This window comes from Erythrolamprus reginae, chromosome 8, assembly GCF_031021105.1.
Source record: "Erythrolamprus reginae isolate rEryReg1 chromosome 8, rEryReg1.hap1, whole genome shotgun sequence".
Lineage (NCBI taxonomy): Eukaryota > Metazoa > Chordata > Lepidosauria > Squamata > Dipsadidae > Erythrolamprus > Erythrolamprus reginae.
The window spans coordinates 292429-315317 of record NC_091957.1 but is presented as its reverse complement, the minus strand read 5'-3'; the positions used below and the strand labels follow the sequence as shown (position 1 = coordinate 315317).

Sequence of the window (22889 nt, the reverse complement as noted above, 5' to 3'; positions counted from 1 at the left end):
TGGCAACGGGCCCTTCCCACAACCGGGTTCTTGGCGAGCAAAATGTGGTTGGAAAGAGCAACACAAAGAGGCAGAAAACTTTGTCTTGTTCAAGTAGCGCCCCCATTTATTGCCCCATCAACTGCAGCTGAACATCTGCCCCCCCCAATCTTCCGCCGCCTTCAGTATCATTTACACCCCAACCCAAAGCGGTGGGACCTGCGCAGGTCTTGGCCAGTGGGGTCCCAGGAGGGAGGGGGAGAGGACCAGCCGCTGCCCTCCAGTGGGGGGATCATGGGATTGTTGCTCCGGGTGAGAGCAATAGTGCTGTATTTAAGAGTGGGACATCTATGGGGTTGAGGGGGTTACTCCTGTTGGCGGTCATTCTGAGCCTAACTCTGGTGCGGGGATTGGGCTTGTGTGATGGGGGCTCTGAAGGACCCTAGGAAGAAGGAAACTTCTGATGTAATGAATAAAATTATGCCGTAGTGTATTCAGATTCTCCTGGCAAACTCCACAGGGCATAAATGGGGCAGCAGGAGGGGTGGGGGTGGCTGGGATCAAGGGAGGCATTTCTCATGGAGGGGGGGGGGGCTCTGATCTCTGTGTGTGTGTGATCCCCCAACCCACAAAAGGACATTTGGGTCTGGGGTGTAAATGCTGCCGCCACCTCCCACTGGAGGCGACAGGCCGTGGTGGGCGTGCTGGTCCTACTCTGCCTGATGGCCGAAACGGGGCCAGAGGGGCGAGGGGGGCTTCCGGCTCAGCTCTCCTCCGGCAGGCCCAGCACCTCCCTGAACTGAGAGACCAGGCGGCCCAGGTGGGACCCCTCCCAGAAGACCTGCCCGCACTGGCTGCAGCAGTGGAAGGAGGCCGGCTCCTCCTGGCGCAGCACCCCGGGCGGGACGGCCTCCACTCTCGGGCGCACTCCGGTGGGCGGCAGGGGCGGCTCCTCCCCAGGGCGGCCACTCCGGGGCTCGGGAGTCTCCATGGGGCCAGCTTCTCCCAGGGGGGGCTCTGCAAAAGAAAGGGCAGCTCTTCACCTTCTCTGCTTTGGGCCAAGGGCCGTGGGGTGGGGGAAGACATGGGGGGGGGGGACACCAGGCTCTGGGCAAGGGTCCGGCCCCCTCCCTCCCTCCCTCTTGCAACCCACTTCTCTGCTGCCCTGCCAACCGTGGGGCTGCCCTGGGGAGCCCCCGAGGGGCTGTGGGGAGGTTTCTGCTGAGCCCCAGATGGGGTGCCCCGTGGGAGAGGGGTCTGCTGGGTCCTCCGTCTCCGCACTGAAGGGGGGCTCCTCCGCCTACCCCCCAGCCCCCTCTGCTCCTCCAGCTCCCTCCCTTCCCAAAGAAAACCCCCTTTGTCTCTGGTGAGACAGCAAGGAGGTGACCTTTTGGCGAGGGGCCCGGCTGGCGTTCCCTGCAGTGCCGGGGTGGGGCTTTGAAAAGAGCCCCCCCCCCCCCGGGAGGGGCAAGGGAGGGAGGGGGCTTTACAAGCCCCTCATTGACAAGCGGCCACTTTGAAGTGCTTTTGTGTTGGTGACCCTTTGAAGTGTCCCTGGCAAGAAAGGCCAAACACCCCCCTCCCCGCTCCCCTTCCTGTGTAAAGTCATAAGCCCCCCCCCATCCAGATAGGAGCAATTTACACAGGCCATGTGTAAAGAAGGAGGGGACTCCTTCGGGAGCGCAGAAACGGGCAGTTTGTCCCTCAAAGGTGACGGTGAGGAAATTGGCCCCACGCACAGAATTGCCAGGGCTTCCGTCCACCAGCAGGCAAGGTGCTAGTCCTGAGGAGGCCAGCTTCCCCAGGGAGAGCCGGCCCTTCCTTCCCAGGGTGCAGAAGGCGCGTGTGCCTGGAGGGAGGGAGGGTGGGAGGGAGAGGCTGGGGCCATAAAACCTGCCCAGGCCTTCAAAGGACACCCTGGGGGCGGGCAGGCGACCCTGGGAGTCCAAAGGTCCAGAGAACCAGCAGCAGCAGCAGTGGGCCAGCCTCCCCTGGGTCCCTGGGCCAGGACCGGCCTCCTGCTCACTGGCCCTGGTGTTGCCCAGAGATGCCCGCAGGCAGGCGAAGGGGGCAGGGGGGGCACTCCTGCCCTGCCTGGAAGGACCCCTCCGTCCCCTGCCTCCCGCCCTCTCTTCTGGCCACTGGGTGCCCGCGCTGTTGTGCCCAGGACCCTGAGGTGGCCCCTGGGGCTCGGCAGAGGATCCTGGGCCCCCCCAGCAGGTAGGAGGAGGGGGGGGCGGCCCTGAGGCCTCGGAAAGGGGAGGGGCGGGGAGGGATCCCAGAGCCTGGGAAAAGCCTGTGGAGGCGAGGGAGGAATTGTGCCACAATTAATTGTCCCCTGCTGACCTGCAAGCCCAGTTCAAATGAAAATAAAACAAATCAAATAAATAAGTGGATAGATAACAGCCGCCACTCAGCTCAGGCTCTTCCCTGCCCCCCCTCACCCCCTACCCCCAGCTGCTCTGAGTGGAGGAGGGGCCCCGGAAGAGAGGCCGGCAGCCAAAAGGGGTCGTCCTGGCCACGTCTCCCCAGGCAACGGGGTGCCCCCCCCACACCGTTGACCCAGCCAGGGAAGGAGTGGGACAGGCCCATCCCAGGCAAAAGGGCCTGGATGGCCCCCAGTCGGAGCCAGAGGGGGGGGGGGCATGTGGGCCTGGCATGGGTGGGGGAAGCAGTGGGCAGCCGTGGCTTCTGCTCTGACCCTCTTCCTGCAAGCTGGGGGGGGGGGCTGGATGGGGGGGGGGCAATTCCTATCGTTTGTGGGGAGGGAGGGCCCCCTTGTCCTCCGGCCCTTCCTGGAGAAGCCTGTCCAGCCAGCCGGGTCGGTCACAAGAGTGGCAGCCGGAGCAGGGAAGGTCTCAGCCAAAAGGGTGAGGGGCCCCTGGGGGTCTTGGGACCCTGTCCTGCCTGCCCCCAAAGCGGATAGAGATGGCAGCCTGCCAGAGCTGCCCCCCAAGAAGACCCCCTGGCCTGCACCACCTGTTCCCCTTTTGTGACAGCTGGGAGGGGCTTCCTTGCCCCCTGCTGGGCTTCCCAGTGACCCTCCCCAGCCCCCCACTGGCCACCAGAGCCCCCCCCACAGCCATCCAAGTCCAGAGTGCTGCCAGGGGTCTCCACTGGGGCCAGGGAGGGGGCGGCCCCTCCTGCTCACCTGTGTCCTCCCCTGTCCAGCGGCCGCTCTGCTCCTCCACCAGCTGGACCATCCTCTCTCGGGAGACCTTCACGTACCGGCTGCAGTTGCAGGCCTGGGGGGGGCAGAGGGAAGGGCCCCCGTGAGCCCTGGCGGTGGGTGGGGGGCCAGGGAAGCTGTGCTTGCAGCCAAGGGGGAATCCCGGGCCGAGCCCCCTCCCAGAGCCCCCTCCAGCATCTCCCTCTGAGGAGCCTCCATCTAGGGGCAGCCCCCTCCCAGAGCCCCCTCCTGCCCCCTGCATCCCAGGGCCCTCCCCCTCCCTGGCTGCCCCTCGGCCATTCCCAGGAGATGGCTGGACGGGAGGCCTGGTGGGAGCTGGAACTGGGGAATGGGCACGGAAGGCAAGCGTGGTGTCCCCAAGGCCTCTGGGAATGGCCAGGGGGGCTGGCTGGTGCAAAGGGGGCTTCAGTTCGGGGGGGGGGGCTGCCTGGGGAACCGTCTCTCTGGGCACCCACTTCGAACGCTTCACGATGGGGCTGAGCTGTGGTGTTTCTTCCCACCCCAATCGGCTGCCTCCACCTGGGAAGGGGAGCCCCCTCCCCTGCCTCCGGAGACCCCCGTCCTGGGGCATCAGGTCTGAATCTCCCGGGAACTTCCCCAGTTGACTCACCTGGAGGGCAGTTCAGGTTGCCAAACACCCTTTTCGGGGAAGGGCGGGGCAGCCCTGAGAGTAACTCTTCCCCCCCCCCCGAGCCCCTCCCACCTGGGAACGCTGCCCAGCACAGGTCCCGAGGGGGAGGGGGAGGGGGAGGCAGCCTCCCGGAGGCCCCCAAGCATGCTTGGCCCGGCCTGGCCCCCGTCCCAGCAGCCCAGGCTTGCTCCGGCTCAGAAGCCCCCCCCCTTTCCCCTAGGGACCCCCAGGCCCCTACTCGACCCCAAGGGGCACAAAGGATCCCAGGCGGGTGCCCCCTCTCCCCCAGGGGGCTCTCAGCTGCCCCCTCCGTCTCAGCCAGGGCAGGGCCAAGCCTGAAAGTGAGGGCCCGGTGCAGGACACACTTCTCGGGACGCCAGGCCCCCACCAGCCCCCTGAGGGCCGCCCCCCTCCTCCCCTCCCCCTCCCCCAGCCCGTGGGAACCGGGGCCGTGGGAACCAGGGCCTGCCGTGACACGGGAGCCTGTGAGCGCTGCCGCAGGAGGGTGCCAGCCAGGTCCCGCTGCTCAGGGCCCGTCTGGCTTTGGCACCGGTTCAGGCTGAGCTGGCAAGGCCTCCTCGGGTGTGGGAACGGCCGCCCAGCGCTTCCGCCCCCCCTGCCCGAGGGCTGCTCACCTGAGCCAGCCTGGCATCTCTATGCCCAGTGGGGCAGGACTCCTGGTCCACAGAAGGGGGCCACCCGCCTGGGCACGGCTGCTTCTGTGGGGCTGGGAGGGGCCCCCCATGACAGGGTCTGCCCCTTCACTGCCTCTTTGGGCCGCTCTGCAGAGGGGGCAAGGCCTGGGGGTGAGCTGTGCACAGCACTGGTGCTTCCACACACACATACACTGGGCGGGGGGCAGGGGGCGCGCGAAGGGCAGCCAGAGGGGTCTGCTGGTTGCAGCTGGTCTTCCCGCAGCCCAGAGCAGAGTCCAGCCGCGGCCCCTGGGCCCATTAGTCACACATTGCTGGCAGATGCCTCACGGGTTCCCTGCCCTGGGGGCTGCCTGCTGGCCTTTCCCAGCCCCCTCCTCACTTGCCCCCACCCTCCTTCGGAAGCAACTCAAGCGCCTGGCAGCAGTATGGGGGCAGGGAGAGAGGGTCCCCGGGAGGGGGGTAGCCCTGCCGGCCTGGCCTTCCAGAGGGCCCCTCCAGCCCCAGAGCAAAGAGGGAGGGGTCCTTCCGTGTCCCCCTGCCAGTTCTGTCCTCCTTCTCCTTCTGGCCGGAGAGAGTGACCAGAAAGCGAGGAAGCGCCGGACACACGGACGCCCTTTGGAAAGCGTGAGAAAGGAAACGTGAGCGAGGCCCAGGAGCAGCGCAGCCCATGGAGCGGAAACAAAAGGCCCCGCAGGAGGAGGAGGAGGAGGAAGACCGGTTCCTCGCACACAAGGTGGAAGTAGCCGGGGAGGGAGGGGGGGGGGCCGGGCCCCACGGCTGTCCAAGCCCCAAACAGCCCCCTGAGAAGCAGCCACCCGGACACAATGGAGAGCGGGGTGGAGGGGGCTGGACCCCAGTGTAAAATGCCCCCCCTCCCCCGTCCTGGGCTCCAAACCCTCCTGGGCAGCCTGCACCCCAACAGGAGGGACGGGAGGGAAGGCAGGCGCCAGGGGGCCACTCCAGCCTGGGAATTCTGCCCCCCCCCCAGGAGGCAGGAGGGCCGTGTGGAGGCAGCCGAGCCCTCCGTGGAGCTCAGCAAGGGGGCCACTGGCCAGGGCGCACGGCCCAGATGTTCCCAGCTGCTCCGGGCCTTCTCCCAGGGAAGGCGGAGGGGACCCAGGCTCAGCCCTGGCTTCCCTCCCCTCCCCTGCGCAGCAACGGCAGCGGCACCAGCGCCCCCCTGCCCTTTCGTGGCTCTCCCGGCTGGCCGGCCGGCTGTTGCGCTGGTGCCAGGGAAGGGCCCAGAGGGGGCAGAAGGCCTCAGCCCGGCCTACCTCGCCCGCTTGTTGTTCCCAGGCTCCAGCGGGGGAGGGGGGTGGAAGGCGGCAGGTGCCCACATCACAAGGATTTCCCTCGCCCCCACCTGCCCCCTGCCAAAGACCCCCCCCCCCTCCGTCTTTGGCAAGGGCTTACAGGCCATAGACGATGGGGGCAAAGAGCGGCCCCCGCAGCTGCATTCCCCCCCCCAGGACCAGCGAGGGACCCTCTGGAAGCCCCCAAGTCTCGCAGTGTTTGGTCAGCACAGGGGGGGGGAGCCACTGTGGGACCCTAACCGCTGGGAGAAGCAGATGCCCCCCCTCCCCCTCCTTGTCACCAGGGCTGTGCAACCCCCCCACCTGAGCTGCCCACCTCCCCCTGCCAGCACTGAGTTGGGGTGGCCGCTCCCTCTGGGTGCCCCCTGGGCCCGCCTGTGGTGGGGGGAGGGCTCCCCTAGCGGGGGGGGGAGCGCAGAGGAAGCGCCTGGGCAGCCGGGCCTCTGAGCAGACCGGCCCCCTGGGAGGCGAGTGTGAGAACCTGTCGACTTGCTAAGCAGTGTGGGAAAGTGGGAGAAGGGCGGGCGGCTTTGAGCAGCAGCCGGGAGGAAGAGGAGGAGGGGGCGGGGAGGGGGAGGAGCCACCACCACCGCCAGAAGCCCCCCCCCCCCGCCCTAGGCAGCCCTGCAGCAGCTCTGTGTGAAGGGGGGGGAACCTCCCTGGGCCCTGCAGCTCTTGTTGCAAAGGGGGCAGAGAGGTTCCTCCTGCCTGCCCCCCCCGCCCCCCCCTGGCTCAACAGACAATGCGGCTGGAGAATGGAAGGCGGGAGGGGGGGGTCGCCCCTTGCCTCAAAGCCCAGGCGCAGAGAGCCCCTGGAGAAGGTCCCCTTTGGGGGCAGCTCCCATAAATCCCATAAGGGGAAAGGCTTTGGGTCGCCCCCTCCCCAGGCACCCCAGGGCTGCTGCTCCCTGCCAGGCGAGGGTGGGGAGGGAGGGAGGGAGGGAGGGGCTGCAGATGGGCCGCCCTCCAGAGGGGAGGAGGGGCAGGTGCCCGGTGCCAGGGCTGGCGTGAGAAGCCGGGGGGAGGAGGAGGCAGCGTGGGAATCCTCGGCTGGAGGGAGGCAACCTGAGGACACCCCCCCCCTGCTGCCAGAGGGAGGGGGCAGGGCCAGGAGGGAGGGGCGAGGGGAGGGGGCCTCCTCTCCGGCCAGGTCATCCAGACCCCTCTGGCCATGGGAGCAGGGGGGGGGGGCTGGGACCACCACCATTGTCTACCCGCCCTTTCCCAAGGCTTGACCCTCTCTCAAACTCCCCTTTCCCCAACCACAGTCAGCTCACCCACTGGGGAGGGGGGGGGGATTCGGCTGGGAGGATTTGGGGGGCAGCCAAGGAGAAAGTGGGTGTGCGTGTGGGTGCGCAGGAATCCCTGCCTGGGAGGGGAACCTCCCTAGAAGCAGCGGCCACTCCCTCCCTCCCCAACTCTTTCGCGCCCCCCCCCCCCACAATTACGCCAGAGGGAGTGGGGGGGAGGCTGCCTGGCTCTCCGCCCCCAACCCCAGCCCCCTCTCTCTGCCCCCAGGCCGCATTTGCCCCCATACACCAGGCCAGGAGGGCAGAGTCTGCCTCCAGCTAGCCCCCCTCCTGCCCCCTGCCCCACTCAGCGCTCCCTGGGCCCACTCAGCCACAGACAGAGCCCAGCAAGGCCAATTCGGGGGGTGGGCGTTTGGCAGGGAGCCTTGAAAATAGCCACGGTGTGGGGGCCCCTCTTGCAGCCCGGCCCACCAACCTGCCTGGGCCCTGCAGTCCTCCTCCCGCACTCGGCCCCTGGGCCAGGTCACGGCTGTCCCCCCCGCCCCCCCTGCCCATCCTGTTCGCCCAGAGCAGGCGGGATCAGGCCCCGGGCGGCTGTGTTCCCAGAGCGCCCTGTGCCCCCCTCCCCACCCCCACCCTCTCTCTCTCTCTCGCACTCTCTCTCTCTCTCTCTCGCACTCTCTCTCTCTCTCGCACTCTCTCTCTCGCACTCTCTCTCTCTCGCACTCACTCTCTCTCTCTCTCGCACTCACTCACTCTCTCTCGCACTCACTCTCTCTCTCTCTCTCACTCTCTCTCTCTCGCACTCACTCTCTCTCTCTCTCTCTCGCACTCACTCTCTCTCTCTCTCGCACTCACTCACTCTCTCTCGCACTCACTCTCTCTCTCTCTCTCACTCTCTCTCTCTCGCACTCACTCTCTCTCTCTCTCTCTCGCACTCACTCTCTCTCTCTCGCACTCACTCTCTCTCTCTCTCTCTCGCACTCACTCTCTCTCTCGCACTCACTCTCTCTCTCTCTCTCGCACTCACTCTCTCTCTCTCGCACTCACTCTCTCTCTCTCTCTCGCACTCACTCTCTCTCTCTCGCACTCACTCTCTCTCTCTCTCTCTCGCACTCACTCTCTCTCTCTCGCACTCACTCTCTCTCTCTCTCTCTCGCACTCACTCTCTCTCTCTCGCACTCACTCTCTCTCTCTCGCACTCACTCTCTCTCTCTCGCACTCACTCTCTCTCTCTCTCTCGCACTCACTCTCTCTCTCTCGCACTCACTCTCTCTCTCTCTCTCGCACTCACTCTCTCTCTCTCTCTCGCACTCACTCTCTCTCTCTCGCACTCACTCTCTCTCTCTCTCTCGCACTCACTCTCTCTCTCTCTCTCGCACTCACTCTCTCTCTCTCGCACTCACTCTCTCTCTCTCTCTCGCACTCACTCTCTCTCTCTCTCTCGCACTCACTCTCTCTCTCTCTCTCGCACTCACTCTCTCTCTCTCTCTCGCACTCACTCTCTCTCTCTCGCACTCACTCACTCTCTCTCTCTCGCACTCACTCTCTCTCTCTCTCTCGCACTCACTCTCTCTCTCTCTCTCGCACTCACTCTCTCTCTCTCGCACTCACTCACTCTCTCTCTCTCGCACTCACTCACTCTCTCTCTCTCGCACTCACTCTCTCTCTCTCTCTCGCACTCACTCACTCTCTCTCTCTCGCACTCACTCACTCTCTCTCTCTCGCACTCACTCTCTCTCTCTCTCTCGCACTCACTCACTCTCTCTCTCTCGCACTCACTCACTCTCTCTCTCTCGCACTCACTCACTCTCTCTCTCTCGCACTCACTCTCTCTCTCTCTCTCGCACTCACTCACTCTCTCTCTCTCGCACTCACTCTCTCTCTCTCTCTCGCACTCACTCTCTCTCTCTCTCTCGCACTCACTCTCTCTCTCTCTCTCGCACTCACTCTCTCTCTCTCTCTCGCACTCACTCTCTCTCTCTCTCTCGCACTCACTCACTCTCTCTCTCTCGCACTCACTCACTCTCTCTCTCTCGCACTCACTCTCTCTCTCTCTCTCGCACTCACTCTCTCTCTCTCTCTCGCACTCACTCTCTCTCTCTCGCACTCACTCACTCTCTCTCTCTCGCACTCACTCTCTCTCTCTCTCTCGCACTCACTCTCTCTCTCTCTCTCGCACTCACTCTCTCTCTCTCGCACTCACTCTCTCTCTCTCTCTCGCACTCACTCTCTCTCTCTCGCACTCACTCTCTCTCTCTCTCTCGCACTCACTCTCTCTCTCTCTCTCGCACTCACTCACTCTCTCTCTCTCGCACTCACTCACTCTCTCTCTCTCGCACTCACTCTCTCTCTCTCTCGCACTCACTCACTCTCTCTCTCTCGCACTCACTCTCTCTCTCTCTCTCGCACTCACTCTCTCTCTCTCTCTCGCACTCACTCTCTCTCTCTCTCTCGCACTCACTCTCTCTCTCTCTCTCGCACTCACTCTCTCTCTCTCGCACTCACTCTCTCTCTCTCTCTCGCACTCACTCTCTCTCTCTCGCACTCACTCTCTCTCTCTCTCTCGCACTCACTCACTCTCTCTCTCTCGCACTCACTCACTCTCTCTCTCTCGCACTCACTCACTCTCTCTCTCTCGCACTCACTCTCTCTCTCTCTCTCGCACTCACTCACTCTCTCTCTCTCGCACTCACTCTCTCTCTCTCTCTCGCACTCACTCTCTCTCTCTCTCTCGCACTCACTCTCTCTCTCTCTCTCGCACTCACTCACTCTCTCTCTCTCGCACTCACTCACTCTCTCTCTCTCGCACTCACTCTCTCTCTCTCTCTCGCACTCACTCTCTCTCTCTCTCTCGCACTCACTCTCTCTCTCTCGCACTCACTCACTCTCTCTCTCTCGCACTCACTCTCTCTCTCTCGCACTCACTCTCTCTCTCTCTCTCGCACTCACTCTCTCTCTCTCGCACTCACTCTCTCTCTCTCTCTCGCACTCACTCTCTCTCTCTCGCACTCACTCTCTCTCTCTCTCTCGCACTCACTCTCTCTCTCTCTCTCGCACTCACTCTCTCTCTCTCGCACTCACTCTCTCTCTCTCTCTCGCACTCACTCTCTCTCTCTCGCACTCACTCTCTCTCTCTCTCTCGCACTCACTCTCTCTCTCTCGCACTCACTCTCTCTCTCTCTCTCTCGCACTCACTCTCTCTCTCTCGCACTCACTCTCTCTCTCTCTCTCTCGCACTCACTCTCTCTCTCTCGCACTCACTCTCTCTCTCTCTCTCTCGCACTCACTCTCTCTCTCTCGCACTCACTCTCTCTCTCTCTCTCGCACTCACTCTCTCTCTCTCGCACTCACTCTCTCTCTCTCGCACTCACTCTCTCTCTCTCTCTCTCGCACTCACTCTCTCTCTCTCGCACTCACTCTCTCTCTCTCTCTCGCACTCACTCTCTCTCTCTTGCACTCACTCTCTCTCTCTCGCACTCACTCTCTCTCTCTCTCTCTCGCACTCACTCTCTCTCTCTCTCTCGCACTCTCTCTCTCGCACTCTCTCTCTCTCGCACTCACTCACTCTCTCTCTCTCTCGCACTCACTCTCTCTCTCTCGCACTCACTCTCTCTCTCTCTCTCGCACTCTCTCTCTCGCACTCTCTCTCTCTCGCACTCACTCACTCTCTCTCTCGCACTCACTCTCTCTCACACTCTCGCACTCTCTCTCTCTCGCACTCTCTCTCTCTCGCACTCTCTCTCGCACTCACTCTCTCTCTCTCTCTGGTGACTGGGGCTCAAGGCAGAAACAGTTCTGTGAGAACGTTTCGGGGGAGGCCGGGGGGGGGGCAGGGAGCAGTTTTCCGTTCCTTTTATATCCTCCTCCTCCTCCTCGCTGCCTGAGGGCGACTCCTGAACTCCAGGGCCAGGACGGGGAGGGGAAAGAGCTGCCCCCCCCCTTCTGCTCCTGATACTGCCGGCCGCCCCGCCTGGCCCTGGAGCCCCCAAAGCCTTCTCTGTGCCTGAATCCCACCAACGGGGGAGGGGGGGGGCTCCTTTGCAGTGAACAAAGGGGGGGGGGCACAGTGACTGCCTGCTTCTCGCTCTTAAGTGGCAAAACTCCCCCCTTCTCCTGATGAGCAGCTTGACATCCTGAGAGGGCCCAGGAGGAGCGGATGGTAAGGGAGGAGGCAGAGCGGCCCCCCCTGGCACCAGGGCCTCCCCACTGCAGGCGACCCCCAGGCAGGGAGGGAAGGGCCAGGGTTGCCTGCAAGGAGGAGGAAGGGGCCGGCCCCCCACTCAGGTAGCTCCTGGACCGGCCCCCCACTCAGGTAGCTCCTGGAGCTCCCCTGCCAAGCCCTGGGCGGCCCCACCTGGCTTTGGGGGAGGGCTGCCGGGCGAAGGGGGGGCTGGGGCCCTCCTGCCTCCAAGATGTCCCCCCAGCCTCCCCCCCCCCAGCTTTCCCTTATTAGTATTTTTAGCGTGAGAACTCCCCCGTGCAGAGAGAGACCCCGGAGCAGGGAGGGGAAACTCTGTCCCCGGGCAAAGGGGGCCCCTGCGCTGGTCCCCCCAGGACTCCAGTGCTGCCCCCTTGGCCTGGCCCCTGGCTCGTCCCTTGCAGCCCCCCACCCTGCGGACCGGCCGGTGGAAAGCCAGGCCCTGGAACAGCTCTTCCATGGGGCCCTGAACCCTGCAGGCCCCGCGGCTGCTCTGCTGCCTCTCGTGGCAAATCTTCTCCATCCAACCGACAGCCCCCCCCCCTGTGTGTCCCCCCCCCCCAGGAACTGGCGAGCGGAGGAAGCCCAGGCTGGGCCAGAGGAGGGCGGCAAGGCATCTGCCCATCCTACCTGGCAGCGGCTGAAGACGTCGGCCAGGGCCACGTGGACGTTGAAGTGCTTGAGGACCTGCAGAGCCTGGTCCCTGGCCTTCTCTGAGCAGCTGACCGAGAGACAGCGGCCTTCGCCCACTTGGGACCGCAGCTGGCCAGAGCAAGAGAGGCTCCGGTTGGGAGGAGGAGGAGGAGGGGAGGGAAGCCCCAGGGGGCCAAGGGGAGTTACTGGGGGACTCACCGAATGGAAGGGGAGGCCGGAGGTCAAAATCACCCGGTCCTCTTCCCTGGCAATCTGGAAAGGGATCCACCAAGGCCAGATTTACTGTCGGCAACCCTCCACCTCTGGGGCAGCCGTGGGGCACCGATTGCTCCCTGCCCTTCATCTAAGTGGGGCCACAAACACACACACGCCCCCCCCCGCTGCTCTGCCCTCCCCTTGCCAAGCCCCAGGGCGGGAGGGTGGGCCGGGGACGGCTGGTGGGGGAGAGCTCCCGGGCTCCTCGAAGGGCCCAGCACGGCTCAAGGCCACCAGCCGTCGGGAATCCCTGGGAAGGACCACTGAAGCCAGTCTCCATGGCAACAGGACATCCCTCCCAGGCAAGGCCGGCCCTCCGGTCTTCGGAAGGGCTTCCCTGCACGGGGGACTGGAGCCTGGGGGGGGGGTGGAGGGGGGGGGCTTGGGAGGAGCCCGCCCCCAGGCGAGGAGACTCCACCCACCTCGGCGGCTCTGCGGTGCTCGTCCTCGTTGCCCAGGATCCGGGCGTCCACCCCGAGGCAGCGCAGGGACCGTCCCAGGCCTTGGAGCATGTTGTCACAGACCACGCGGAAGTCTTGTGCCGGGATGCCAGCCGAAGCCCTGCGGGGGCCTGCCGGGTCGGAGGAGGGGGCGCTCTGCCGGGGAAGACGGGCCCCTTCAGGCTCTGGCCTTGCCCAGGGTGCGGGGCTTAGGGCCGAGTGCCCGCTTGAGGGGAGGGCCCGACCCCCTTGGCTGGCTTCAGTGCCGCCCACCTCCTTGTGCGCAGTGGGAGCTTCCTGCTCCCCTCTCGGTGGCTTCTTTGCTTTGGCCCCGGGCTGGCCGGTTCTCCTCAGCATCCCCACCACATCGGAGCTCAGGCCAAAGGCAGCCGGGTCCTCCAGCAGCTTTGCGTGCACCTCCAGCAGGCAGTAGGCGTCGCAGGCTGTGGGGAGGCAACGGGGTCAGGCAGGGCAGCGTCCCGTAGAGGGGCAGGGAGGCTGGGGCGGGAACGGGGGCCCCCTCCTGCACCCCGCGAAAGCCCGACCTGCGTAGAGGACCTGCGTCTCCCGGAGGGGCCTCTTCTCCCAGTTGGACAGCTGCTCCGCCTTGTCCAGCGGACGGCCGAGCACCTCTTGCACCAGCAGGCTCAGCCCCTTCTCGGGGGCCCTGCTGCCCCAGGCCGCCGGGCCCTTCGCCTGCCAGGGGGCCGGGGGTGGCCGGTCGGTCTTCTTGGAGCGCTTGGGCAACTGGGCAAGGGAGGGAGGGAGGGAAGGGAAGGTCAGGCCGAAGGGGGCACCGAGAGGGCCCGATCCACTCAACCCTGGTGTGTTCTCTCCCTCCATGACGTTCCACTTTCTCCGCTGACCTTCTGGTGCACCAGCTGGAGGTCCAGAACCCCAGAGAGCTGCAGGTCGGCCTCTCGGGAAAGGTCACAGGTGGCCATGAGGTTGCGCAGGTCTCCCGACATCCCGTAGCCTGCAGGCAAGCGGAGAGGCCGGAGGGACCACATGAAATGGACCCGTCCCACAAAGCCTGGAAGTCTGCGTCCACTTTTACCAAGAAAGAGGCCGAGGCTTTGGAGAAGGGCAGGAAGAGGGGCCGCAGGGCTCGGGCCTGGCCAGCCCAGAGAAAGGAGGGCTCGAGGGGACACGGCTGCCGTATTCTCTAAAGCACCAGAGGGCGGGACGAGGGGCCGTCCATCAAATGGCCCAGCCACAAAAGACAGGCACCGTTTTATTATGGGGTTTAAATTGTCTTTTGAAATTGTTCTCTTTGGACCCTGGTCTCTTTGTTGTGAGCCGCCCAGAGGCCTTGGGGCGTTGGGCAACATACACAAACAAGACACAATGGACGACACACAACCAGGAACTAAGAGGGGGGAGCGGTCAACCGGTGGAACAGACGCAGGGGCTCCAGGCTTGTGGGAAGAGTCTGGACAGCCACCTGCCTGGAACGGCTCAGGCCTGGGGGAGGCCCAGTCTTCTATCACGCCCAGGACTCCTGAGCCCATCATGCTAGCTCAGGGATTCTGGGAGTTGAAGTCCACATGTCGCAGAGCAGCCGGCTTGGCCTACCCCAGGCTTAGGGTGCCCCACTTGAGCAGAGGGTAGATTAGAAGACCTCTACTCTGATTGATTGATGGATGGGTTGAACCCTCTCCGTGAGGAAGTGGAGAAGCATAAGGATCCACCCAGGAGGGGCCCCGCGCCACTTGCCCAGTTTCAGGACGGCAGGGTCGGCCAGCAGAGCCCGGAAGAAGCCGGAGAGGGCGGCCTGGGCCTCCCCCCCCGCCTGGTGGAGCAGCTGCCACACGTCCACGAGGAAGACGTGGCCCCAAATCGCCAGCTGGACCACCGAGACCCGCGGCTTCCCTCCGATGGTGCTGAAGGACGGGCGCCATTCCATGTCGATGCCGACAACCTGGCCGGGCTGTGGTCAAAGGAAAGCAACTGCGGTGGGCGGAAGGACCCCAGGGGCCCCACAGAGCTCTGGACAGGCGTGGAGGCCCTTCCACCCTCCCCCCCCCGCTTGGGCACTTCAGGAAATCCCCCTTCATTATGTGGCTCAGTGAAGGTAGGGAACCCCCCCACCCGTGCCCCCCTCCCCCGGGGACCTTCCCAGCCAGCCCCACAGGAGGGGGAGGGGGAGGGGCCCCTCACCTGGAGCACCTGTTCCTGGCAGGCCATCACCTCCTCCTGGGTGGACAAGAACAGGACGTCCTCCCTTGGCACAGGGAGCTGGTAGCAGCCGTCCTTGGTGCTGGGGTCCCAGGCCCTGGGGGTTTGCTCTGAGGCATCTTCCCTGAGGGTGGGGGGGCAGGAGGGGGGGTCTTTTAAACAAACAGAAGGAAGACCTTCCCCACGCTGAGAAACCAGTCCCAGAGCAGAAACAGCAAGAGCACTTATGTGCCTACAGAACCCGCCTCGTGCCCCCAACAATCTGGGCCCTCAGTTGACCCACCTTGGAAGGAGGGGAGGCCCAGTCAGCCGGTGGGGAGATTTGAACTGCTGAACCACAGCTAGCGGTTAGCTGGAGTAGCCTGCAGTTGGAGCACTCCAACCACTGTGCCACCGAGACTCACGGTGGGCGGAAGCAGGAGGCAGCAGGGCCTTGCAGGTGGGGGTGCCAAAGGCCACTTCCCTTTGGTCCAGGGCTTCCTCCCAAGAAGCCATTTCTGGAAACGGCCACTCTTGCGAAACAAAGCGAGCCGCCTTCTGGGTCATCCTGGGAAGCATCCCAACCTGCTGCCCCCAACTGAGGACCGAGGGCTGTGCCCCCAGTGTTGCTCTGCCCCACTCGGCCCCTCCTTGCTCCCGGTGGGCGCTGAGAGTGCCCCACCCGCCCAGAAGGGCCCCCCCTGCAGGGGCTGGAAGCTCTGGGCCAAAGGCTGGACGGGGAAGCGGGCAGACGGAAGGACTTTCCAAGAAGCCCCCTCCCCCCAGCCCTTGTACCTACCCCCCCCCGCAAGACCAATATCCAGGGACACACTCTCCACCCCCCCCCGCCTACTGCCTCACCCCCTCTCTGGGCCGGCCGGCTCTTCCATCCTGGCTGCCAGGCCGGGCGGTAGGCTGTCCTCGAGGAGGCTGTAGTGCCGGGCCCACTGGGCAGCAACCGCCAGGCCAGCGTAACTGGCCAGGAGGTGCACCAGCTGCTCCTGCAGCCACCGGTTGTCCTGGACGATGCCCTGGAAAGCAGGAGGGGAGGGGGGGACGCCCGGGGCCCCACAGGGCAGTCAGGGACCAGAACTGCCCCCACCCCCACCGAGAGGCCTTCTGGGAGCTCTCCCTAGAGGGGGAGGGGCTGCAGACCCCCAACCCAGCCCTGAGGGGAGGGGAGGGTCTGTGCCTTAGAGGTGCCCACCACCCTTTCTGCTGTACGTCCCAGCCTTTAGTGCTTGTTGTTGAAACACTGTGCCCCCCATGCCCCCCCCGCCTGTCTTTGGGAGGGGGAAGAGCTGCCGGAAGGGGGAGGGAGAGGGCTGCGGACCCCCAACCCAGCCCTGAGGGGAGGGGAGGGTCTGTGCCTTAGAGGTGCCCACCACCCTTTCTGCTGTACGTCCCAGCCTTTAGTGCTTGTTGTTGAAACATTGCCCCCCCATGCCCCCCCCCGCCTGTCTTTGGGAGGGGGAAGAGCTGCCGGAAGGGGGAGGGAGAGGGCTGCGGACCCCCAACCCAGCCCTGAGGGGAGGGGAGGGTCTGTGCCTTAGAGGTGCCCACCACCCTTTCTGCTGTACGTCCCAGCCTTTAGTGCTTGTTGTTGAAACATTGCCCCCCCATGCCCCCCCCGCCTGTCTTTGGGAGGGGGAAGAGCTGCCGGAAGGGGGAGGGAGAGGGCTGCGGACCCCCAACCCAGCCCTGAGGGGAGGGGAGGGTCTGTGCCTTAGAGGTGCCCACCACCCTTTCTGCTGTACGTCCCAGCCTTTAGTGCTTGTTGTTGAAACATTGCCCCCCCATGCCCCCCCGCCTGTCTTTGGGAGGGGGAAGAGCTGCCGGAAGGGGGAGGGCTGCGGACCCCCAACCCAGCCCTGAGGGGAGGGGAGGGTCTGTGCCTTAGAGGTGCCCACCACCCTTTCTGCTTTACGTCCCAGCCTTTAGTGCTTGTTGTTGAAACACTGCCCCCCCCATGCCCCCCCCCGCCTGTCTTTGGGAGGGGGAAGAGCTGCCGGGAGGGCTGCGTGGGATTCCCAAGGAGCAGGCGAGCCTGAAACCGGAGCCCTGCCTCGGCCTTTCCCACCACCGTGCCGGCTTTGTTCTATGGGCTTGGCACCGGAGGCCAAACACCGGCTGGGCCACATTCCTCTCTCCCCACGACAGGAGGCAGGTAACGTGTGGGAACCCGGCCTCTTCCCCACAGCCGCTCAGGCAGCAGCACCACCACCACCACCACCAGGGGCACCAGCTGCGGGCAGCGCCCCCTCCCCTCCCGCTCAGGGCACACCAAGGGGGGCCTTGGACAGAAGTGAAGTTGGGGGGTGCAGGGACCAAAAGAGCGGCTGGGGGCTCCAGTTGCACCCCCACTCCCACCGCAGGCACAAGGGCTTCCCTTTGCCTTTGAAATGGGCCGGAGTGGCTGTCTTCCTCCTCCTCCCTCCCTCCCTCCCTCCCTCTCTGGGGCTGGGCTCAGGTCTGCAGCCCCCTGGACGCTCTCCACCTGGGGCCGCTGCGGAGGGATTTGTCCCCAGTGCAGCAGCAGGAGCGCCAGGCCCTCAGGAGGCTGCAGGCATCTCAGGAATGAGGCCGGGCAGCTCTCACCCCCCCCTACACCCCTCCCCGTTGCACCCAGGAGGAGGAGGAGGAGGAGGAGGAGGCGGCTGTCTTGGCAGGAAGATGGAGGCAGCCTCCCCGGGCCACTCGGATCCCCGGCCACAGCTTCCCCCACCCCCACCAGTTGCGGTCTGCAGTGGGGGCTCCGGACAGCAAGGGGATTAGTGGGCGGAAGACCTGGCATAGCCCCATGGCTGCGTCTGCTTCTGGGGGGGGGGCTGAAGGGGGGGGCTCTGGCCCTCTCTAAAGCCCATTTTGGGGTGGGGGGAGGGCTCCTTAGGCCCACCTGAGAGGTCTACCTGCCTGCCAGGCATTCTCCTCCCCTCCCCCCATGCCCTTCTGCAAATCCGCCCACGCTCTCTGTCCAAACGAGAGCCAGACTGGACACGCTCGGTCACCCACAGCCAGCATGGGGGGGGGAAGGGCCATTTGGGCTACAAGGGTGGCGGAGGGACGGCTGGAAAGGTGGACAGGTGGGGTGATGAGAGGGAAGGCAGAGGATCCTCTCGTGCCATGCAGGTGAGCGCAAGGGCAGGGTTGGAACACAGGCCTTTCATCTCCAGCACAGGAGACCCCAGGCAGACCCCCCCCCTGCCTGGCCCCACGCACGTTGCGGTCTCCCACTGACCTGGACGTGGTCTGCCCAGTTCTCTTGCGTCATGGACTTCTGTAAGAGACGTTGCAAAACAAGGCAGTGACCACCCTGGACTGGGGGGCCCTGTGACCCCCACCCCCCTCCCCACCCCCCCTCCCCACCCCCTACCTCAACAAATCTCTTGTGGAGCAGGTACTTCAAGGTGCCCAGGTGCCGCTGGTTGAGAATGTGGGGACAAAGCCCTGGGGGGGGGGAATGGATGGGTCAGTGGAAGCGGAGGAAGGGGCCAGGCAGGGCTCCCTCCACCACCTGCCCTGCGCTGAGCTCTTTCAAGGCTCGGAAGCCGAGGGTGCAGAGTCAGAGGGGCCAACACTGGGAAGGCTCCGCTACACAACATCCCCTTGAGATGCACAAGCAACAAAGCGGCCGCCGAGGGAACAGCCCCTCCCCAGAGACGGAGGCAGGGCAGCTCTTGGCTGCCCTCTGCTGTCGGTAGCAGTTCACCTGGCAGGGCGACCCGTGGCTGTCTGCGAGGCTGCTCTGGGTTGGCCCCTCAGGCAGGCAGCGCAGGGCTGAGAAGGCCGCCAAGGCCCTGCCAATTGCAGGGGTCCAATTCTGGCCCCTCGGCAGTGAGGACTTGAAGGGGGGCCATTTGAGGGAGGGGGAATAGGGCCAAAGTGCCCCGGCCCTCGCAATCCTTTAAAGGCTGAAACTGTTTCCGGAAGGAGGGGGGGAGCAGGTGGCCGGTCATCTATCTGGTAAATGAAAAACCGCCCCTTGTTCCACAGTCCTGAGGGCCAGGAACCGGACTCTCCTGATCCCTCTCATCCCCCCCCCCATCGAAAACAGCCCTGAGCGTCCCCATCCGTCCATCCAGGACGAGGGCTCCCCCCCCACCCCCCAAGAATGTGCCGGGCAGCCCACCTGGGTCCAGGCTGTATCTGTTCAGCATCCGGAAGGCCATTTTATGCATCGTCCTGCAGTTGACCTTCTCCGGCCACTTGCCCGGCAGGGCCTGATACTGCCTGAAAGGGACCCAAGCAGGCCGAGGGAGTCAGTCCAGCCAGCAAGATCCCTGGGCCCCCTCCCTCCCAGCCACTTACACAAGGATTCCCCCCCCCCCGTGTATACAGGCACACCCGCCCCCCCCAACCCCCCCCCCCCATCAGGAGAGCACAGAAGAGACATTCTCCGACTCTTTGGGAAGGGAATTCACAGGGCAGCAAAGCCGCTTTGCGTGGGGACCTTTTGGGTGTTCAGCGGGGGGGGGGACACACACACACCTCCCCTCCCTCACCTGGATCACAAGCGGCAAAGAGGAAGGAATAACAACCGTGACCCATTCCGCAGAGTGGATCCCCCAGGAAAGAAGCCCCCCCCCCAGCCCCCCCTCACCTTGCCAGGTCCTTGACCTGGAAGCCCGGAATGGACCACGAGTCCAGGAGCCGCAAGAGGCTGTGCTGCAGCTCCGGCCTCCCTGCCACGTAAGCTTCGGCCAGCTCTGTTTGGTCCTGAAGCAGCAGCGGAACACACATCTGGAGGGGGGGCGGGGGGGGCAGAAGGGGCCTTGTCACTCCGCACTCTCGCTGCTCTAAGAGGCCCCCCAAGAGCCACCCAAACCGCCCTGGACGCTCTTTGGCCCCGCAGGTGGACGGCTGGCCATTTCAGGAGGCAGCGAGACGGTCAGGCGAGGGCGTCGCCTGCATTGAGTTTACCTGCTCAAATTCCAGGTCTGGTTGCAGTTGCAGTTTGATGCTCAAAGTAGCAGCCTAGGAAACAAGGGGGGGGGGCCAGATGGGTGGAGGGGCGTTTGTGAGGCAGTGGCCAGAGTCGGCCGAAAGGGTCTGTGGGTGGTGGCCCTTTGGGGCTCCCTCTGGGCTCCCCTCAGCACACAGCACGGGCCAGGAGGGACCCCCCAGCGTCTTCACCCCCCCGCTTGCACTGCCCAGTGGGGCCACGAAAACACCGGCGCAGAGGACTCCAGCCGGGGGGCCTTCAGCGCTGCCCCCGGGGCCTCGGCCTCTGGCCATTCCGTCAGAAGGGCACCAAGGGACCTCAAGGGCTTTGGGAAGGCAGAGCGCTCCCACAGCTGTCCGAAAGGGACCCGCGCTGCCCTCCCATTCCCAGGCTTCTATTTTGATCCGCTCTGGACGTGAGGGGGGAGGGGAGGGGGGAGGCTGCGCCCCCAATGCCGTTCCCGGGCAGTTATTTCTGTTTTCCCCATGGGAGCAGCGGCTCTCTGGAATCCAATGGGAACCAGCGAGGGCAGCCGAGGGTCCGGGGATGCTGACTGGCCTCTTTCCTCTGTGACCACCTGGGAAGCCCCCAGCAGTCCCCCCCCAGGCTGCCGCCCTAACCTTCTTTCTGAGCCCCCCCCTCACAATGGAGCCTCTGCCTGGCGGTCCCTTCCTCCCCCCTCCCCGGGGATCCAGTTATTCTGAAATCAACCCCCCTCCACACACACACACACGCACACACACACACGCACGCACACGCACACAAAGAGAAATGAGAGCAGGCACACACGCACACGCAGTCACAGGGCTGCAGAGGAAAGAACATTTCCTGCAGATCCAAATGACTTAGCAGAGCAAGGCTGAAACGTCTGGCGGAGGGAAGCATTTGCCCCCCCCCCCCCGTTATCCAAAAGGAAGAGACTGCCCCCAGGCCTGGACACAGCCCCTGCAGCCAGCTGGACAGAGCAAGAAGGAGCACTGCTCCACTCCAGGCAGTCTCAGGGCACAAGCCGAAATCCCCCCCCCCCTTTAAGAGGCGCAGATGCCTTCCTCTTTTTTTACCTGGGGGAGTTGCTTTAAACACATAAATGAAGCAACTGAGTGGACAGTGGACGGCATCCATGCCGCCCTGAGGCAGCCTCCCCCCCCCAGGAAACATTGTGGCACCTCACTCCATGGGACCCCCCCAACCCGAGGGGCTTCCTGTGTCCTCCTTGGTGACAGCATGGGGGCACCCAATGAGGGAGAAGGGGCTCTCGTTCTCAAGAAGACACCCCCCCTGTTCTGCATTGGGGGGGCGTGTGCGTGCCAGGAAGGGAGGTTCAGGCAGGCACAGAAAGAATGGCTGGCCGTGGGGCAGTTTAGAGACTCCAAGCAGGGTTTCCCTAAGGGGCCTGTCCACAGCTGACACCCCCCCCCCTGTCCTCCTGCGACCCCCCCTTGCTCCCAGGTCCCTTCCTGGCAGTCCCAGAGGGAGAGCAATGCTGCCCCCCAGTGGCCACGCGAGGGCACCTCACCTCCTTGAACTTCCCCTGCAGGCGGAGCTGGCGCACAAAGCCCAGCAAACGGGGGCGGTCAGCCGTGTGGAGCTGGTAGAGGCTGACCAGGGGCTGCAGCAGGCTGGCGTTGCAGCGGCCGAGCAAGGGGAAGAGACGGGCCTGCAGCTTCTGCAGCTCCAACCCCGACTGAGGGCAGGAGAGAGAGGAAAAGAGGGGGGGGGGGGCTTTGGGGGCAGCCCCAGCAGGAGGAGCCTGCCCGGACGCCCCGCTGCCCCCTGGGCAAAGCCCCTGAGCCCCCCAGCCCCCTTACCGGCTGATCCCTGGCCCGGCCCTTCATCCAGCTCTGCAGCTCACGGACAATGTGGGTCAGCAAGCCCGGCTCTCTCCTGTCCGCACAGCCGTCCAGCACCTCCAGGAGCCAGGCCAACGGGTGGCGCAGGCCGGCAAAGCCCACACGCATTTCTTGCCGGAGCTGAGGAAACCCAGAGGGGTCTCTGCTGGCCCTGTTCTGCTAGCCCACTGCAGGGGCCACGGACCCCAGCCGGGCACAGAGGGCCAACCCCCCTGCTGGGGGGAGCAGAGCAGCCGGTCCCCGGGGGGTCCTGAGCAAGAGGGCCAAAAAGAGGGGGGGGGCTACAGCCCCATGGACGGCTGATCCGACTCACCTTCTCCATGTCCCTCCATGCCCAGAGAGCCTGAAGTTTCTGCAGCAAGGCCTCTTCCTCTGCAGGGAGAGAAACGGAATGGACGGGGGCTCTTCCCCCCACCACACTTTTCTGGCGTGGAGCTCATGGCCCTGCCAAAGGCCAGAGGAGGGCAGGCGGGCTGGTAGGCTGGGACGGTGGGAGGGGGGGGCAGGTTCACCTGGCAGGCAGATCGGGGCCCAGCGCTTCAGGCAGGGAAGCTGCAGCACACGGCCACCAGGAGTGGGGGGTGAGGTGGGGTGGGGGGAACGACCGCCATCACTACCGGAACCACCAGTGGCCACCAGTACCCCGAACCGGTCCGAACCAGGAAGCGGGGGACTGGATGGCTGGAGCCTCTGCCTGCCAAGGGGGAGGGGGCGCTGGGCCTTCAGCTGGGCAGGCGCTGACAGTGTTTCTCTTGGGACCAGCTGAAGACCAGGGCTGCCTGTTGCAGGAAGGACGGGCAGAGGCGACCCCGGGACCGATCAGATGGCGGGGGGGCTGGAGCACCCAAGAAGGGGGGGGCAAAGTTTCCTCGGAGAGCTCACATCTGGTGGGGGCCTGCAGCCCTCTCGGACGGTGGCTGGGCGAGAGGTTTCTGGGAGGTTTTGGAAATATTCACAGCAGGCTCCCTCGCCAAGGGTTTTCTTTCCAAACTTAAAAACATCTTCCCCCCCTCCTGGACGTGGCTTCTCCTGTGCTGTACACCCCCCTCCCCTCTCTCAGGCGTCTCTACGCTTCCCCCCACACATTCTATAGGACCAGTTTCTCTTGGGACACCAACTATCACTTATCCAAAGAGAATTTAGATCCTGGTGTTTCCCTGGTAAAGCTTGTTTTATGCAAAACGTAGATGGGGGAGCCTGGCAGTCCATCATCCCCCCCCCCCTCTGGAATGAGACAGCCAAAAAAAAGAACCTCGGGGGTTGCTATAGACTGCCCCCCTCCCCCTTTCCCCGAGAAGCTTTCTAACATGCAGGAGGGAAGGGGTGCACAAGACCACAGACCCAAACTCTGCAAATCCAAGAAAGGGGAGG

At 64.6% G+C, this 22889-nt stretch overlaps 1 protein-coding gene across 7 annotated transcripts in view; it reads right to left on the bottom strand.

The window, feature by feature from the left end:
- Positions 1-79: 79 nt before the first annotated feature.
- EXD3 (exonuclease 3'-5' domain containing 3) overlaps positions 80-22889 on the bottom strand; it is a 24452-nt gene continuing 1642 nt past the window's right edge. For 2 of the 7 annotated variants that reach the window (XM_070758405.1, XM_070758406.1), the window contains 18 exons: positions 21832-21890; positions 21477-21638; positions 21185-21352; positions 19647-19700; positions 19327-19466; positions 18856-18956; positions 18100-18173; positions 17965-18003; positions 15588-15757; positions 14730-14871; positions 14286-14499; positions 13436-13545; positions 13115-13316; positions 12843-13012; positions 12552-12725; positions 11851-11982; positions 3131-3224; positions 80-996 (listed from right to left, as the gene is read on the bottom strand). In XM_070758405.1, coding sequence (XP_070614506.1) covers positions 743-996; positions 3131-3224; positions 11851-11982; positions 12552-12725; positions 12843-13012; positions 13115-13316; positions 13436-13545; positions 14286-14499; positions 14730-14871; positions 15588-15757; positions 17965-18003; positions 18100-18173; positions 18856-18956; positions 19327-19466; positions 19647-19700; positions 21185-21352; positions 21477-21638; positions 21832-21840 — 2409 coding nt within the window. In that variant the 5' untranslated portion in view covers positions 21841-21890 and the 3' untranslated portion in view covers positions 80-742. Of the gene's footprint in view, positions 997-3130; positions 3225-4470; positions 4583-11850; positions 11983-12072; positions 12127-12551; positions 12726-12842; positions 13013-13114; positions 13317-13435; positions 13546-14285; positions 14500-14729; positions 14872-15587; positions 15758-17964; positions 18004-18099; positions 18174-18855; positions 18957-19326; positions 19467-19646; positions 19701-21184; positions 21353-21476; positions 21639-21831; positions 21891-22889 lie in introns of those variants that run through there. The other 5 variants (XM_070758404.1, XM_070758402.1, XM_070758407.1 and 2 more) reach the window with 5 other exon arrangements.